Below are 15,632 nucleotides of genomic sequence, written 5' to 3' on the forward strand. Positions count from 1 at the left end.
TCAAGTCATCTGCACTATTGTTTATTGTTGTGTTACCCACGGGGTGGGGTGGGATGGGGTAGGGAGGGGAGACCTCAGGCAGAGAAGTGGGAACCATGTTTTCCAAACCCTACCCCTGCTCCCAGCTGTTGATGGTGGGGACCTGGCCACCAGCACAACTCCCTTAGATGCAAGCACAGTGCTGGGTGAGAAGGTTGGGCACTGTCTCGTATTTGAAAGAGTAACCTCCATCTGAGGTGGTGCGGACATGGAGGGGCCTCATAGTCCCCGGCAGAGCAGCACAGCAGGGCTGGGCCCCTGGCACCAAAGAAAGGGGCTGGATAGGAGTAGGGGGAGCCCCATGGACTGGCAGGGGCAGGTCTGGTGGAGTAGACAGCCCACAGCCACCATGACAATAGTGGAAGATGAAGCTGGGTGGGTGCACGATCCACTGGTCCCAGCCCAGCTCCTGGAAGGAGATGTTAACAGCTGCCCTGTGGCAGTCAGCATGGACAGCAGGGTCCTCTGGAGGCCTCTGGAGCAGGTGCAGCGCAGCGGGAGACCAAGGCCAGGGCAGTGGGGAAGCCGAGCGTCGGGCTCTGTCCCCTCCACTGGGCAGCTTGGCCCGTGTGTGGGCCACCAGAAAGGGTGTGGTCTCAGGCCGGGCTGAGCAGGAACACAGAGGACAGCTCAGCAGTAGCACCAGGATGGGGTGGGTTAGCAGAGGGAGAGCAGAGGTGGCCAGGTGCAGCACAGCCCAGCGAGGGGGTGCCTGGCCCAGTGACATGGGCACAGTCTTGGGACCCCTGGATGATAGTGCCAGCAGGCCCACCAGGGGCCCAGAACTATTAGAGGCTGCTGTGGCCTGCCTGTGCAGTCCTGTATGGAACCACAGCTGGGCCGAAGTCACCTGGCGGCTGCGCGTGTGCTGGGACGGCCGGAACATGTACTTGAAGAGGCCCTCCTCAGCCTCCTGGGACAGCTCTCCAGCAGCTGGCTCTTCCTCACAGCTGACACCTGCAAGAGACAGAGAGAGGAGAGAGGGCAGCCTTGACTGGCAGGACCTGGGATACCCCCCCTTCAAAAGGGAGATGCTGTCATTCATGAGCCTGCCAAGTGCTCTGCCAGACTTGGGGCCTCCCTGAAGCCTTGAGGGAACTGTCAAGAGGTTCCCCATTTATTATTTCATCATTAAAGGACTTTAAAAATACAAGAAGTTGCCAACTTCTCGCTGAAGTGGTTTTACCAAGTAATATTCCCATCAGCAATGTGTAACACTCTCTATCTTCAACATCACTTAAAATTGTTAGACTTGAATTTCTGTTCCTCTGATAATGTGAAATGGTACCTTGAATGGTGTGTACACAGGCATTTGTTATATTACTTTATATATCTTTTTAATGTCAGAAATATTGCATGATAAATGATTTAAAATAATTCCACTTTAAAAAGATTAACATCAAAAAGAAGATGGAGGAAGGAGAGAGGAAAGAATATAACTCAGGATAGAGGGCAGGGCAGTTGGCATCCTTTCAGTGACAGATACATAGACTATACCAAACAACCATGGACCAGTGTCAGTTGAAGGACTGGCAATTGGAGCAATACTGTTACATGGATTATTTCATTATGAACCTCTCAATAATCGACCCATTTTGTAGATAAGGGTACTGAGGGTTAGAAAAGTGAAGTGACATTTAACTACTAAGTGTCCAGGCTAGGGTTCTGCCTGATCCCAAAGCCCTATGTTTACTCACTTTGCTGAGGCAGAGGGAAACAATGTCCCTTTAAGGGAAAGGTGGACCAGATTAAAACAAAGTCCACCCAGACAAGAGCTTGACTTGTTCTGTCAGTGGAACATGGGGACGTAAGGATATGAGAAGGGAATTCAAGAGAAGGTAGACATATTTCCCAGGAGTTTCCCAATTAATTTTTCTCCTATATTCCTGATACCTTCTCAAGTTTCAGCTACTTGGAGCTATAGAAACAAGATTTGGAGCATGCAGCAGGAGCAGAGAAAGAAGGAAAGGTGGCAGGAAGGGACCCATACCCTCAGACACCTGGTTTCGCAGACAACTGTCTCCCAAATGCCTCCTATGAGCCATGCACTTTAGATACGCCATCTCACTTAATCTTGAGCGGTAGGCATTATTGCCCATCTTAGAGGTGAGACAGATGCTCAGAGAAGTTTAGTAACTGGTCCATTGTTGCAAAGAGCCAATTGAGTCGCAGGTTGGGATTCAAACCCAGATCTGCCAGCCTCCCAAGCCTATGCTTTACCAAGCTGCTTCTCAAAGTCTCCCTGCCGTTCCCCACCCTTGTTACCTGTAGCCGGGAAAAGGATGGCCTGGGAGACATCCTCTTCCTCGGGCTCAGAGCTCCTGCGCACGAGGGCCCCCTGGGCATGTCTTCGGAGCAGACGCCTGTGTCCAGGATCCCCACCTTCCCCAGTCACTGCTGGGGGCCCCAAGGCATCCAGGAACAGGGCCCTCACCTTGGCCAGAACAAGTTCCCGGTCCAGGTCTGGCCCATGGCATCCATGCCCACCCTGTAAGGTCAGCAGCAAGAAGAGCAGCAGTGGCAGCTGGGGCATCATAGCTCACCTGGGCCTGCTGACAGTGAACCCACACCCGGCCTGTGCCCCTTCTGTCAGAGTCTACCCAGGGCCTCCCACTCACCCCTCCCCATCCCACCACCCGCCCTCTTCTACCCTGCTCACCCCAGTCTTCCCCAGTCCTTCCCACGCCCTGCAGTCCGAGTTGCCCCTGCCCATGGCATTGAGACCTCCTATCTCTGACGCAGACGTCTGTGGCCCTGAGCCTTATCTCCCACTCCCGCCAGGAATGTGGGGGAGGGGAGAGGCCGGGGAGGGTTTTCACCCCAAGTGACCTGACCCACAGATACAACCCCTTTCCATAGACACACACACACACACACACACACACACACACACACACACACACACACACACACACACACACACACACACACACACACACACACACACACACACACACACACAGAATGTGAGTCACATCCCAGCATGCAGCACAGAGGTGACAACAGGTGGGATAGGAGCCTGGGAGCTGGGGTCTGCCAGCTCCTAAAAGTGTTATTTGTCAGGAAGACAGAATGCGCCTACCCCTCAGACCTTCTGGGGCCCCTTTCAACCTAGCAGCTGCTGGGCCAGTCATGGGGGGACGCGCTGAGGCTGGGACTAGAACTGGGGCTAGGGAACGGGGCAGGTGGTCCCTGCCTGCTCTATACTTAGCTTGGAGGAGCCAGTCTAGGCCCTTGTCCTCCAGCTGTGTCATCAGAGAATATTTTGAGGGTTGGCAGCTGCAGGCGCCTCTGCCACTCAGGCCCAAGCTTGGCGGTCGGTTGGGAACCTGGCGGCTGGAGGCGGGAGGGAGGAGGGGAAAGAGGCCCAGGCTGTGGGAGGGGGCTGGGAAGGGAGGCTCTCAGGAGCAGGAAGCCAGGCCGCGGGCAGGGGAGGCTGTGGGGCCCCTCGTTGTAAAGGCAAACAGGAAGGACTGCCCCCTGAGCTCTGAGCTCTGGGCTGCAGGCCCGGGAATCTTGCCGCCGCAGAGCTGCAGCTCCGGGCGGAGGGTAAGGAGGGGAGCTCCGCGGGTCCCCGCGCTGAGTCCCCAGACGCGCCCTGCCTCCCAGGCTCCTGCTGCCGCTCCCGGCCTCTGCGCGTCCGCCGCTCGCCTATCCCCCGCGCCCCGCTGGCCGTCTGCAGCCGCCGCGATGAAGGCAGGCTCGGGGGATCAGGGGAGCCCCCCGTGCTTCCTGCGCTTCCCGCGGCCCGTGCGGGTGGTAAGTGGCGGTGAGGCCGAGCTCAAGTGTGTGGTCCTGGGGGAGCCGCCTCCCACTGTCGTGTGGGAGAAGGGCGGGCAGCAGCTGGCGGCCTCGGAGCGCCTGAGCTTCCCGGCGGACGGCGCCGAGCACGGCCTGCTGCTGAGCAGCGCGCTGCCCACCGACGCGGGGGTCTACGTGTGTCGCGCTCGCAACGCGGCCGGAGAGGCCTACGCGGCAGCCGCCGTCACCGTGCTGGAGCCGCTGGCCCCTGAGCCCGAGCCCCAGCCCGCTGAGCGCCCGCTGCCCCCACCTGGGGCCGGGGAGGGAGCCCCGGTGTTCCTGACAGGGCCTCAGTCCCAGTGGGTGCTGCGGGGGGCGGAGGTGGTGCTGACGTGCCAGGTGGGGGGCCTCCCGGCGCCCATCCTGTACTGGGAGAAGGATGGGATGGCCCTGGACGAAGTGTGGGACAGCGGTCACTTCGCTCTCGAGCCGGGCCGCGCCGAGGGCGGCCCGGGAGCGAGCCTGGCGCTGCGCATCCTGGCGGCGCGGTTGCCCGACTCGGGCGTCTACGTATGCCACGCGCGCAACGCGCACGGCCACACGCAGGCCGGCGCGCTGCTCCAGGTGAACCAGCCCCCCGAAAGCCCTCCCTGTGACCCCGACGAGGCCCCCAACCCCGTGGTGGAGCCGCTCAAGTGCGCGCCCAAGACCTTCTGGGTGAACGAGGGCAAGCACGCCAAGTTCCGCTGCTACGTGATGGGCAAGCCCGAGCCCGAGATCGAATGGCACTGGGAGAGCCGCCTGCTGCTCCCTGATCGCCGCCGCCTCATGTACCGCGACCGCGACGGCGGCTTTGTGCTCAAGGTGCTCTACTGCCAGGCCAAGGACCGCGGGCTCTACGTGTGCGCGGCGCGCAACTCGGCGGGCCAGACGCTCAGTGCTGTGCAGCTGCATGTCAAAGGTACTGCGGGGTCCAGGGGCGGCAGGGGCCTGGGAAGGGGCCTTCTGTGCCCTCTGAGGCCCTCCTTGCTCCACCTCCCCTCACCGCCCAGCGCCCAGCGGTAAGGGGTGGGGGACGCGGAATATTAAAATTCCACATCCTGCCCGCCTCTCACCCCACCAAGGATTCCGATTTAGTAGGTCTGCACACACCCAGGAACTTCTTAGCAAACTCCCCAAGTGATTCTGAGGCAGATGGTGGAAAACCACCCTTTGAAAAGGGCTTTAAGGAGTGATTATTATACAAACGGAGAGGGAACTCTTTGGCTCAATAGTTTTCTGTTATTCGATTTCCCCTCCCCCCAAAGGATAATCGCGACTGGGGCCCCACTATATAAGAATGATGAAAGGAACATTTTGTGGGTGTAAATTTCTAACTCCAGACTTATATAAAGCCAATTTTTATAAAGCAAATCAGTAACACCCAGGAGGCTATTTTATTCAATTCACATTTTAAGTAGAGGCTGCAGTCATAGCTGGGTTTAATCTGTAAACCCCATGAAGGACCTGGACACAGGCATAGCAATTCCGGAGGCATGCCAAAGGTAAATTTGAGGATGGAAAAATGCCCTTTCATTAAACTGTTCTCCATGTTTGAAAGGAGAGGAAATTTATATTTCAAAGTTGAGTCCCCAGCAATATCTGATAAGTGCTTAATGTTGCTCAGAAACAGAAAATTTTAGGGGGGGAAACACCCAAACTCTCACTGGAAGCTAAAGTTCTCCATAATAGGAGTGCATCATAACACAGGATTTTACCTTCACTAATTATTGCCCAGCTTTTTCCCTCAAGGAAAAAAAAGTTGGCAAATCTCCCGAGCCCTGCCTGGCAAGCAGTCAAGCATGGGGCACCTGTGCTGCAGTGGGACGGTTTGATGTGTACAAACTCGCTGGGCCACACTGAACTCTTAACACTATCAGGAAAAAAAAGCCCAGCAAGAAGGCAGAGCTTCCCAGAGCTGGAGAACAAATGTGCTTCTCCAGCAGCCCAAGTTAACCCACTGTTCGTTTCCATCATCATGCTTTCTTTTCAGAAAATGCAGTTTTAAAAATGGTTAAAAATGCTTTAAAAATGAAATTCAACTCAGACCCTTACAGAATTTGTGCAGTGCCTCGAAGAATAGCTAGAAAATCAGATGTGCTCCAAGCCCTTCCATCCCTTTCCCTACTTTAAAATAAGAAACTGAGGCCCAGGATGACTGAAATGGCCTTGCTCAAGGTGATGTGGCTACTGAGTGTCAGGGTCAGATGAGAATTTAAGCCACCTGACTTCCCATCTGGTGGTTTCTCTGTGATTCCAAATGCCTGCTTGCTCTAGGAGAAATACAAACAGTATGGGCTAATGTGGGTTAGGTGGTCAGTGGTGCAAGGGAGTCCTTCTCCTGGTCTGACCAGAGCCTTCTCTTGTCTCTCCCCTCTCCACAGAGCCCCGCCTCCGCTTCACAAGGCCCCTGCAAGATGTGGAGGGCCGGGAGCATGGGATTGCCGTGCTGGAGTGTAAAGTACCCAACTCACGCATCCCCACGGCCTGGTTCCGTGAGGACCAGCGGCTGCTGCCCTGCCGCAAGTATGAGCAGATAGAGGAGGGCGCAGTGCGGCGCCTCGTCATCCACAGGCTGAAGGCAGATGACGACGGTGTCTACCTGTGCGAGATGCGGGGCCGGGTGCGCACCGTGGCCAATGTGACAGTCAAAGGTTGGCTGGCCAGTAGGAGGAGGCTGAGGCCAAGACAGGCTGGTGCCCGGACCCCTGGGCTGAGGGATTCCTGTCTGTGTCTCAGGGCCCATCCTGAAGCGGCTGCCCCGGAAGCTTGATGTCCTGGAGGGAGAGAATGCTGTGCTGCTGGTGGAGACGCGAGAGGCTGACATCCAGGGGCACTGGAGCCGCGATGGGGAGGAGTTGCCTACCACATGCCAGAGCAGCTCGGGTCACATGCATGCCCTGGTCCTTCCAGCAGTCACCCGAGAAGATGCCGGCGAGGTCACCTTTAGCCTGGGCAACTCCCGTACCACCACTCTGCTCAGAGTCAAATGTGAGGGCAGGAAAGCCCCTGGGACAATTCCTCAAGGGTCTGACAGGAGGGCCAGGGCAGGAGGGTGACCAGGTGCCAGAATCTGGGTTGTCAAAGCAGACTTAAGTTGGGAGGCCCTGTGGGAGGTTGGAGCATGCTGGAATGCAAACCCTGCCTTTGTCTCAGGCATCAAGCACAGTCCCCCAGGACCCCCCGTGTTGGCAGAGATGTTTAAGGGCCACAAGAACACTGTCCTGCTGACTTGGAAGCCTCCTGAGCCAGCTCCTGAGACCCCCTTCATCTACCGGCTGGAGCGGCAGGAGTTGGGCTCGGAAGACTGGGTCCAGTGCTTCAGCATTGAGAAGGCTGGAGCTGTGGAGGTGCCAGGAGACTGTGTGCCCTCCGAGGGTGACTACCGCTTCCGCGTCTGCACAGTCAGCGAACACGGCCGCAGTCCCCACATTGTGTTCCATGGGTCTGCTCACCTTGGTAAGTTGGCCCTTCCAAAGCCACCCTGTCCATCAGTGTCTGTAACCCCAAGTCACACTCTCCCTGTCCTCTTACACACCCGCCACTTGCCTACCTTGTGATTCTGATGGCTGCACTCTGTCCCCATCTCAGTGCCCACAGCTCGCCTGGTGTCAGGTCTGGAGGATGTGCAGGTATACAACGGGGAAGATGCTGTCTTCTCCCTCGATCTCTCCACCATCATCCAGGGCACCTGGTTCCTTAATGGGGAAGAGCTCAAGAGTAATGAGCCAGAGGGCCAGATGGGCCCTGGAGCCCTGCGATACTGTATGGAGCAGAAGGGCCTGCAGCACAGACTCATCCTGCAAGCCGTTAAGCACCAGGACAGTGGGGCCCTGGTCGGCTTCAGCTGCCCCGGGGTGCAGGACTCAGCTGCCCTCACCATCCAAGGTTGGTGGTGGTGGGGACCAGCTGGTGGGCACATAGGGAGGGTCAAGATACAGAAGTACTATTGGCAAAACGAGGCAGATTCTGTTCCCATTTCTCACACCTGGGCAGGGAGAGTACAGAGCATTGTAGTGGGCTCATATAGAGGGCTCAGTGGTCCAGAAAGATTTCAACCCATATGTAATGTACAGGGGACCCCTTGTTATGCTCATCAGCATCATATCCAAATTTTCTGGAGCATTTTGTGGTTTATAGAATCCTATCATGTTTGTCATCTCAGGGACATGGACCCTGGCCCCTAGTCCCTGATTGTTTCCTGCCCTCTCATGTAATTGCTAACACTTTGTCAGAGCAACTTCCTTTCTGTGAGGCACAATCCTAATTTTACATCGAGAATTAACACAGTTGGAAGGGAATGCGGCATCCCTGAGGACAGCTTTTGGTGGGCATCTGATAGTTCAGGGAACCTGCTGGCACTTGCCATCTCACCATTGCTGGAGTTTATAAAGCCAATGAAGGAACTTCTTGGCACCCAAGCACAGGGTCTTGAGGCATTTGGCTGTCAGCATCCCAGGACGGGGGCAAGGTGAGAAATAACCAGCAGCCAGTGAAGATTTTCAAAATGTGACCTGGGATCACCTATATCAGAGTTGCCCTGAGGGCTGGTTTATAATGCAGATTCCCTGGCCCTTGCACACTTCCCAGGTGGAGGTGGGGTGGGGGTAGGAATGTGTCTAAGAATCTGCATTTTTAGTAGGCTCCCTAGGAACTTCTGCACACGAAAACTGCTACTCTTAAGAGTTGGTGTGTAAACCCCAAGTTACTTTCTTTTTTTAACTCCAATAAGTGCATTGACAGCAGCTGTCTGACCTGAAGTGCCCACCCTCCTGCACCAGGAGGGGCTGCTTACCCCAGGCAGAGCATGATGAGGACGCTGCCTGTGACCATGCTCCTCCCCATGCAGAGAGCCCCGTGCACATCCTGAGTCCCCAGGACAAGGTGGTGTTGACCTTCACAACCTCAGAGCCGGTGGTACTAATCTGTGAGCTCTCCCGGGTGGACTTCCCGGCGAGCTGGTACAAGGATGGGCAGAAGGTGGAGGAGAGCGAGTCACTGGTGGTGAAGATGGATGGACGCAAACACCGCCTGATCCTGCCTGCAGCCGAAGTCCAGGACAGTGGCGAGTTTGAGTGCAGAACAGAAGGGATCTCGGCCTTCTTCAATGTCACCGTCCGAGGTCAGGAACCACGGTGACCTGGGTCCCTTCAGCCGAGGCTGGCTCTGGGAGCTGTGCAAACCCTGCCCAGGTCTGCCTGCTTATGGGTCTCTTCCAGGGAGGGCCTAGTGGGCTAGGAGACGTGTTCGATCACTCTCTACTTGCTCGTTAATTGTCCCATGCATGTGGTGCTGGACGACAAAGGACCGCACCACCACCTGGTATACTTGCCCCATACGTAACCCTCTGCAAAGTGTAGGATCAGGAAACTAAATTTACTTCAGGGAAGGAGAGATGGGAGCTAACAGTCTTTGGGTACCTACTATAAGCCAAGTAATACCATTCTAGATACTTCAAATATATACTATTTTATGTAATCTTCACAACCGGATAAGGGGCAACATAGCACCACTTCACAGATGAAGAAACCGAGGCTCAGAGAGGTTATGTACCTGTCCATTATCATGCAGCCAGCAAACACCATAGCTGAGTTCACACCCAGGTGTGTACTTATCCCACTCCCCAGGTGGCCAGGGCCAAAGGGAAGCTTTTCAGTGTAGTGGTGCCATGGTTCTCAGAAGCCAGTCCATGTTCTGGCTGCTGCATAACCACCCTGGAAGCTTGTTATAAATGCAGATGCCCAGGCCCCCCCCATACCTTCAAAGCCAGGATATCTAGGACAGAGCCTGAGGGTCCACTCCAGGAGAGCAGGGCAGCTCGGGAAACAGTGATCCAGCTCACCTTCTCCGTTTGAATAGGGATCCTGTTTCAACCCAGTCGCCAGGTGATCTTTTAGCCGCTGCCTGCACTCACTCAGTAACAGGAAACGCCCTACCTATAGGGAGTGACTGTCCCACTGTGGCACTGCCAAGTCATGCCTACCTCCCACGTGTCCTGGGACCAGCACACTGGGGGCTTCCTTATAAAAGCAGCAGCAAGCATGGCCTTGATGTAGCCTGCATAGCGACCTTTTCTCAGCTCAGACAAAGGCTCTCTGTGCCTCCCTCCCTCTCTGTCCCCATGCAGCCACCTCTGATCTTCTGGGTACCCATAGAGCACTCAGGTGTCATGATCTCCTGTCAGTCCTCACCTGCTATGCCATCAGTATCCAATGTCATTGCCCCAGAGCCCCCTAGACAACATGGCCTTCCCCCTCCTCCTCCTGGGAGGAGACTGTCTCCTGGCCAAGCAGCTAGTGTGGGCTCCTGTCTCCCATGTGTGGGGTGTCTGTGTGACCCCACGTCTGCTCCCTGCCAGATCCCCCAGTGCACATCCTGGATCCCCAGGAGCACGTGTTTGTGCACGCCATAACCTCTGAGTGTGTCATGCTGACGTGTGAGGTAAACCGAGAGGACGCCCCTGTGCACTGGTACAAGGACGGGCAGGAGGTGGAGGAGAATGACTTTGTGGTGCTGGAAGACGAAGGGCCCCGCCACCGCCTGGTGCTGCCCGCTGCCCAGCCCCCAGATGGGGGCGAGTTTCAGTGCGTCGCTGGAGATGAGCGTGCCTGCTTCACTGTCACCATCACAGGTGGGGGCTGGGTGGGCCCATGGGTCGGGAAGGTGGTCTCTGCCCCTGGCCATGCAGCTGCCGCACCCTCACCCTGGGCCAGTATTCCCAGGCCCTACTTCCCCGCCTCAGCTGATCCCATGACCCCCTTCTCACCACACCCACAGTCTGTACCCTGAGGTTCAGTCCCCCACAGGAAATGCATTGTTCTAAATGCACTGGTCAAGGCAGGATGCGTGACCAGGAAGCCCTGCCTTCTCCATTCTCCTGAGGACCCCTGCCAAGGGGAACCTTCAGGAATGGCAGTTCTGCAGGGCAGGGTCTAGAGCAAGTGGACCCAGGCACTAGAGGAATCAGAAGATCTCAGAGGCCTGTGGAAGACCCAGCTCTGTCAGCACCCAACCCTCCTCTTCCCAGTCCCACCCTTCATCCCATTCCTGTCCCAACCCAGAGAATGTGGAACATTTCTATAGGTGAGGCTGACACCATGGTTCCCCTGTGCTGCTGTGCCCCTGATGTGCTCGGGGGCTGTGGTTGTGTCTCCAGCTGTGTGTGACTGTCCAAGCAGCTGGGACACACAGTCCAAGGGGCCACTCTCCAGGACTAGAGAACAGGCGTGGATCGGAGAGCAGCAGGGCACACTGACGCCCAGCCGTGGCCATCCCTGTCCTCCAGATGTCTCCTCGTGGATCGTGTACCCCAGCGGCAAGGTGTATGTGGCCGCTGTGCGCCTGGAGCGCGTGGTGCTGACCTGTGAGTTGTGCCGGCCCTGGGCCGAGGTGCGCTGGACCAAGGATGGGGAAGAGGTGCTGGAGAGCCCGGCGTTGCTCCTGCAGAAGGAGGACACTGTCCGCCGCTTAGTGTTACCTGCTGTCCAGCTCGAGGACTCCGGCGAGTACTTGTGTGAAATCGATGACGAGTCAGCCTCCTTCACTGTCACTGTCACAGGTGTGGGCCCACCCCGGCTACCCAGGGTCACCAAAGGACAGTCCTGAGCCCTTAGGGGAGCTGGCCGCATACCCACTAGCTAGCATGCTGGGGAGGAGGGAGGAGGAAGGAGGGGCTGTGGGTGCATGTACCAGGGCTCCCTACCCAGGGCCCCTATTCTATTAAGTAGGCTCCTCCCCGGCACCTGAGGCTGGGAACAGATATGCTCCACCAGCTCCTTTACTGAGCACTTTCAATGCTTTGGGCGCCAGGCCAGGTGTCGCGGGTAATTAGTGCATGATGCACACGTGGTCCCTCTTCTCCGAATGCTGCCAGTCTAGCTGGGGAGGCAGGTGTTAACCAGGGGTCGCAAACAGGCAGTCCTTAGGGCCCCATCCAGCCCACAGATGTGTTTTGTTTGGTCTGCAGAGTCTTACCAAAGTCAGGACAGTCCAAATAACAATCCGGAGTTATGCGTCCTCTTGAAAAAGCCGAAGACCCGGCGACTCTGGTCCCGCTTCCCCCCATGGCGACGAACAGCTGGCACTGAGTAGCAGCTGCCCCATAAACGGGGCCCACATTCCTCTGTCCCTCCCTCCCTGCCATTCCTTTTTGCCTCTCCCCACATTGCTTCAGCCACTGACCTTACCTACCTGGCCCCTGTGGGCTTTTGAGTTTGCGACCCCTGTGTTAAGTCAATAAACACACAAATAAATATAACAGTGACACCTTGTGACAAGTGCTGTTAAGGGCAGAGGGCTCAAGAATGCCAAACAGGAGAGTCAGGAAGGGCCTCAGAGAAAGTCACCATGCCACCTGCAGGAGCCAGCCCTGGGCTGAGCTCCGGATACCTGGCAGCACACAGACAGACACACTTCCCCTCCAGGAGTGCACAGCCTGGCAGGAAAGCCAGACACATTACAGGGTCTTGAGGGTGGGATGTTGAGTGTTCTGAAAGGGCGCAAGTGGGAGTCCAAGCTGGAGGCTGCTAACCTGGTCTGCAGACAGGAAATGCCTTCAAACCAGATACTTGGAGCACGAGGTTAATTAACTAAGTGGGAGTTGGGGTTTGGTTGAAGGTACAGGGAGAAGGGTCAAAGTGGGAAACACAGGATGATGACTATGGAAGTGATGGCGGTTCTGTGCTGGACACCTGGGGGCTGAAGCCCACAGCACCAATCCCGGGTTGTATGTGTGGGCTTGTGGGGTACTGGGGCATCTTAGGACCTAGGCAGCTCTGGGAGGCACAGAAGAACCCCAGTGGCTATACTGGAGCAATGATCCTGCGGCTGGCACAGTCTTGTTGCTCTCTTCCCTGCCCTGTCCTAGGAATTGACACCCCAGACTTGGGGCTACCTAGGCCCCTAACCCCACCCCAGAACCCCTTCCACCCCAGCTCCCTGCACTCCAGGTAGTGCATCCTGGCACACACAAGCCCACAAAACCAAAAAGGCCTTTCTGTAGTGAATCCCCAACCTCTCCCATCCCAAGCCCAGGCCAGACATAATGGCCACAGCCACACACATTTCAGCCTACACTTGGCCTCCCCACAGAACACCAGATTCTTCATGGGGAAGTTCACACAAGCATCAGCTTGGCTGTGGACCAAAGAGAATCAAGTCTGATGCCAAGCTGAAACTCCAAAGCTGTACAGACACCCCAGTCCCATCACAGCACCCTGTCCTCACCCCACTGCCCCCGTCAACTCCCCCACCCTTCAGGCAGCCACACTCTGTAATATTCCAGCCTTGCTGGGCGCCAGAGAACCAGCCCGTGTCCTCTAGATTCTTAAGAACAAGTCCATTTAGGGAGGTGGATTGCAGAGGCAGAGGGCTGTGTGCTGGCAAGCATGTCTGTCCACGTCTGCCCATGCACACCTCCGCAAAACCTAAGACCGGGAAGCTAGCAGTTCCCCAGTCTAGCCACAAGGGGGCTGAATGCTGAAGGTGGGCTAATGTGTCCTGGAAACAAAGATTCTGGAACACCTCCAGGGTGCGTAGGTGCGTGGGCAGGCCTGGGCTCAGTGCACTGGTCACCTCCAGTGTTGACATAGCTCCCTTGTGGATATATGACCACTTTGCAACAGTTGGAGATGAACTCCCCCAGTCAGCATTTAGCCTCCTTGGGGAACTCTCAGGTGTTGGCAACTCATGCACAGATGCAAAAATCATTACTGAATTCCTGCAGGCCTTGGCTTGGAATCCCTACCACTATGTGCAGATTCTGAGTCTCCCTTTAACAGAGTGGTTTTTCCTCCTGCCCTAGAGTAGGTGTATCTGCTGGTGACCTTAAGGAAGTTGCATAATCATTCTGTGCCTTAATTTTCTCATCTGGAAAACTGGGATAAAATAATACCTACCTCCTAGAATTGCTGTGAGGGTTCAACATGTAAAGTGCTTAGGATGGTTCCTGGAACCTTAGGAAATGGCATATAAGTATTTGCTATTACAGATCCATGATCGCTTATCCACAACTACAAAATCCAAAAAAAATCCAAATCAAAAGGCTTTTTGTAGTTTGATATTCAAAATCGTTTTTGTAAAACCTGAATTAGCGGCTGTGAAACCATTTCTATGCTTTAATTTTCCTGCTAGGAGTGAATACACCTATGTTATACTGCAGAAATGTCAATGTGGTTAATTATTTTGCCCAGTGAGGGCATAGGTATGTGATAGGATAAATATGCACCATTTCTGGAATCCAAAGCATTCTGGATTCTGTCACACCTCTGGCCCCGGGAATTTCAAAGAGCAGATTATGGACCCATTTTTCCTCATTGTTATTATCCTTATTGCTCTTATTATTGTGGGTGACAGGAACTTCATGCTACCAGGTGGCTTCAGAGAGGCTAACAGTGACATTGTGACAGTCTGTGGTTGTCCCCCTCAACAGAGCCTCCAGTACGCATCATATACCCCCGGGATGAGGTGACCTTGATCGCCGTGAGCTTGCAGTGTGTGGTGCTGATGTGTGAGCTGTCTCGGGAGGACGCCCCCGTGCGCTGGTACAAGGATGGGCTAGAGGTGGAGGAGAGCGAGGCCCTGGTGCTGGAGAATGATGGGCTGCACCGCCGCCTGGTGCTGCCCGCTGCCCAGCCTGAGGACGGGGGCGAGTTCGTGTGTGACGCCGGGGATGACTCAGCCTTCTTCACTGTCACTGTCATAGGTGGGCAGTCTCTGGGGAGCTAGAGAGTCAGGAGGCTGAGGGACCCAACCCCCCTTTCCCACATCCTGCGGTCCCCCAGCTGCTGCTCACAGCCTGTTCCTTCTGCCCGCTGCCCTTCCCCAGGTCCCTCAGTCTCAGCCTTCACAGAGCTCTGGCTTGCCCAGATCAGGCTGGGACAGTGACTGGAGGCCTGGTGGAGAGAGCCAGCAATTAGGAGCATTCGTTCATTCAACAAGTACTTATTGAGCAACTGCTATGTACTTGGCCCTGTTCTGGATGCTGAGGACTAGAGTAGTGAGCCAATAAGAGAAAATGTCTTGTCTTCTTAGAGCTGCATTCCAGTGAGGATGGACAGACCCCAGAAAAGTAAAATGGATGCTGTCTCAGGTGTTCTGTCTGTGCATTGGAGGCAAGGCAGGGAAAGGGAGTATGAAATGGGGACAGTCGGGAAGGGTGTGCATTGGAGTCAGATGGATCTGGGTGGGAGTGGGGGTCTACCTCTTTCTGTCCATGTGACCTTGGACAGATCACTTCCCTCCAAAGAGTCCCCAGATCCTTATCTGTAAAGTGAAACCTACAGCAGTACACTTTGTAGAGAGTATCACGAGTGGCTGAGAAGAGTTGCAAATGTGCTTAGCACAGCACCTGGCACACAGTAGGCACCCACGGATTGTGGCTGGTGCCAGAAGTTCCAAGAGCAGTGCTGCGAGGGGAGAGGGCAGAGAAGCTAGCAGGTGAGGTGGGTAGAGGCTGCTGACTGAGTCAGCCCTAGTGCCCCTCTGTCCGGCCACCAGCCCCACCAGAGAGGATTGTGCACCCAGCCGCCCGCTCCCTGGACCTACAGTTCAGTGCTCCAGGACGTGTGGAGCTGCGCTGCGAGGTGGCCCCTGCCGGGTCCCAGGTGTGCTGGTTCAAGGATGGGCTGGAGGTGGAAGCATCGGACACCCTGCAGCTGGGTGCTGAGGGGCCTGTTCGCACCCTAACCCTGCCCCATGCCCAACCTGAGGATGCCGGGGAGTATGTGTGCGAGACTCGTGATGAAGCTGTCACCTTCAATGTCAGCCTGGCTGGTGGGTGCTTCCGGCCAGCCCTGGGTGGCGGGTTGGGGCAA

At 55.9% G+C, this 15,632-nt stretch overlaps 2 protein-coding genes across 10 annotated transcripts in view; one reads left to right on the forward strand and one right to left on the reverse strand.

Annotated features, from left to right (window-relative positions):
* On the reverse strand, positions 1–3,560 carry INHA (inhibin subunit alpha). 2 transcript variants are annotated; one of them, XM_036914256.2, is made up of 3 exons: positions 2,699–3,560; positions 2,305–2,527; positions 1–996 (listed from the first exon to the last, which is right to left on the reverse strand). In XM_036914256.2, exons 1-3 carry the CDS (start codon positions 2,750–2,752, stop codon positions 164–166), a joined length of 1,110 nt encoding a protein of 369 aa, XP_036770151.2. In that variant the 5' UTR covers positions 2,753–3,560; the 3' UTR covers positions 1–163. The 2 variants fall into 2 exon arrangements, with proteins under 2 accessions (XP_036770151.2, XP_036770158.2); XM_036914263.2 differs by lacking the exon at positions 2,699–3,560 and having other exon boundaries at positions 2,305–2,664.
* OBSL1 (obscurin like cytoskeletal adaptor 1) overlaps positions 3,561–15,632 on the forward strand; it is a 25,819-nt gene continuing 13,747 nt past the window's right edge. For 7 of the 8 annotated variants that reach the window (XM_036914189.2, XM_036914163.2, XM_036914198.2 and 4 more), the window contains exons 1-10: positions 3,561–4,741; positions 6,204–6,473; positions 6,559–6,810; positions 6,976–7,278; positions 7,411–7,707; positions 8,669–8,941; positions 10,178–10,450; positions 11,105–11,377; positions 14,249–14,521; positions 15,316–15,591. In XM_036914189.2, the coding sequence (XP_036770084.2) occupies positions 3,730–4,741; positions 6,204–6,473; positions 6,559–6,810; positions 6,976–7,278; positions 7,411–7,707; positions 8,669–8,941; positions 10,178–10,450; positions 11,105–11,377; positions 14,249–14,521; positions 15,316–15,591 (3,502 nt within the window). In that variant the 5' untranslated portion in view covers positions 3,561–3,729. Of the gene's footprint in view, positions 4,742–6,203; positions 6,474–6,558; positions 6,811–6,975; positions 7,279–7,410; positions 7,708–8,668; positions 8,942–10,177; positions 10,451–11,104; positions 11,378–11,785; positions 12,077–14,248; positions 14,522–15,315; positions 15,592–15,632 lie in introns of those variants that run through there. The other variant, XM_036914230.2, reaches the window with a different exon arrangement.

Source organism: Manis pentadactyla, chromosome 6 (assembly GCF_030020395.1).
Source record: "Manis pentadactyla isolate mManPen7 chromosome 6, mManPen7.hap1, whole genome shotgun sequence".
Lineage (NCBI taxonomy): Eukaryota > Metazoa > Chordata > Mammalia > Pholidota > Manidae > Manis > Manis pentadactyla.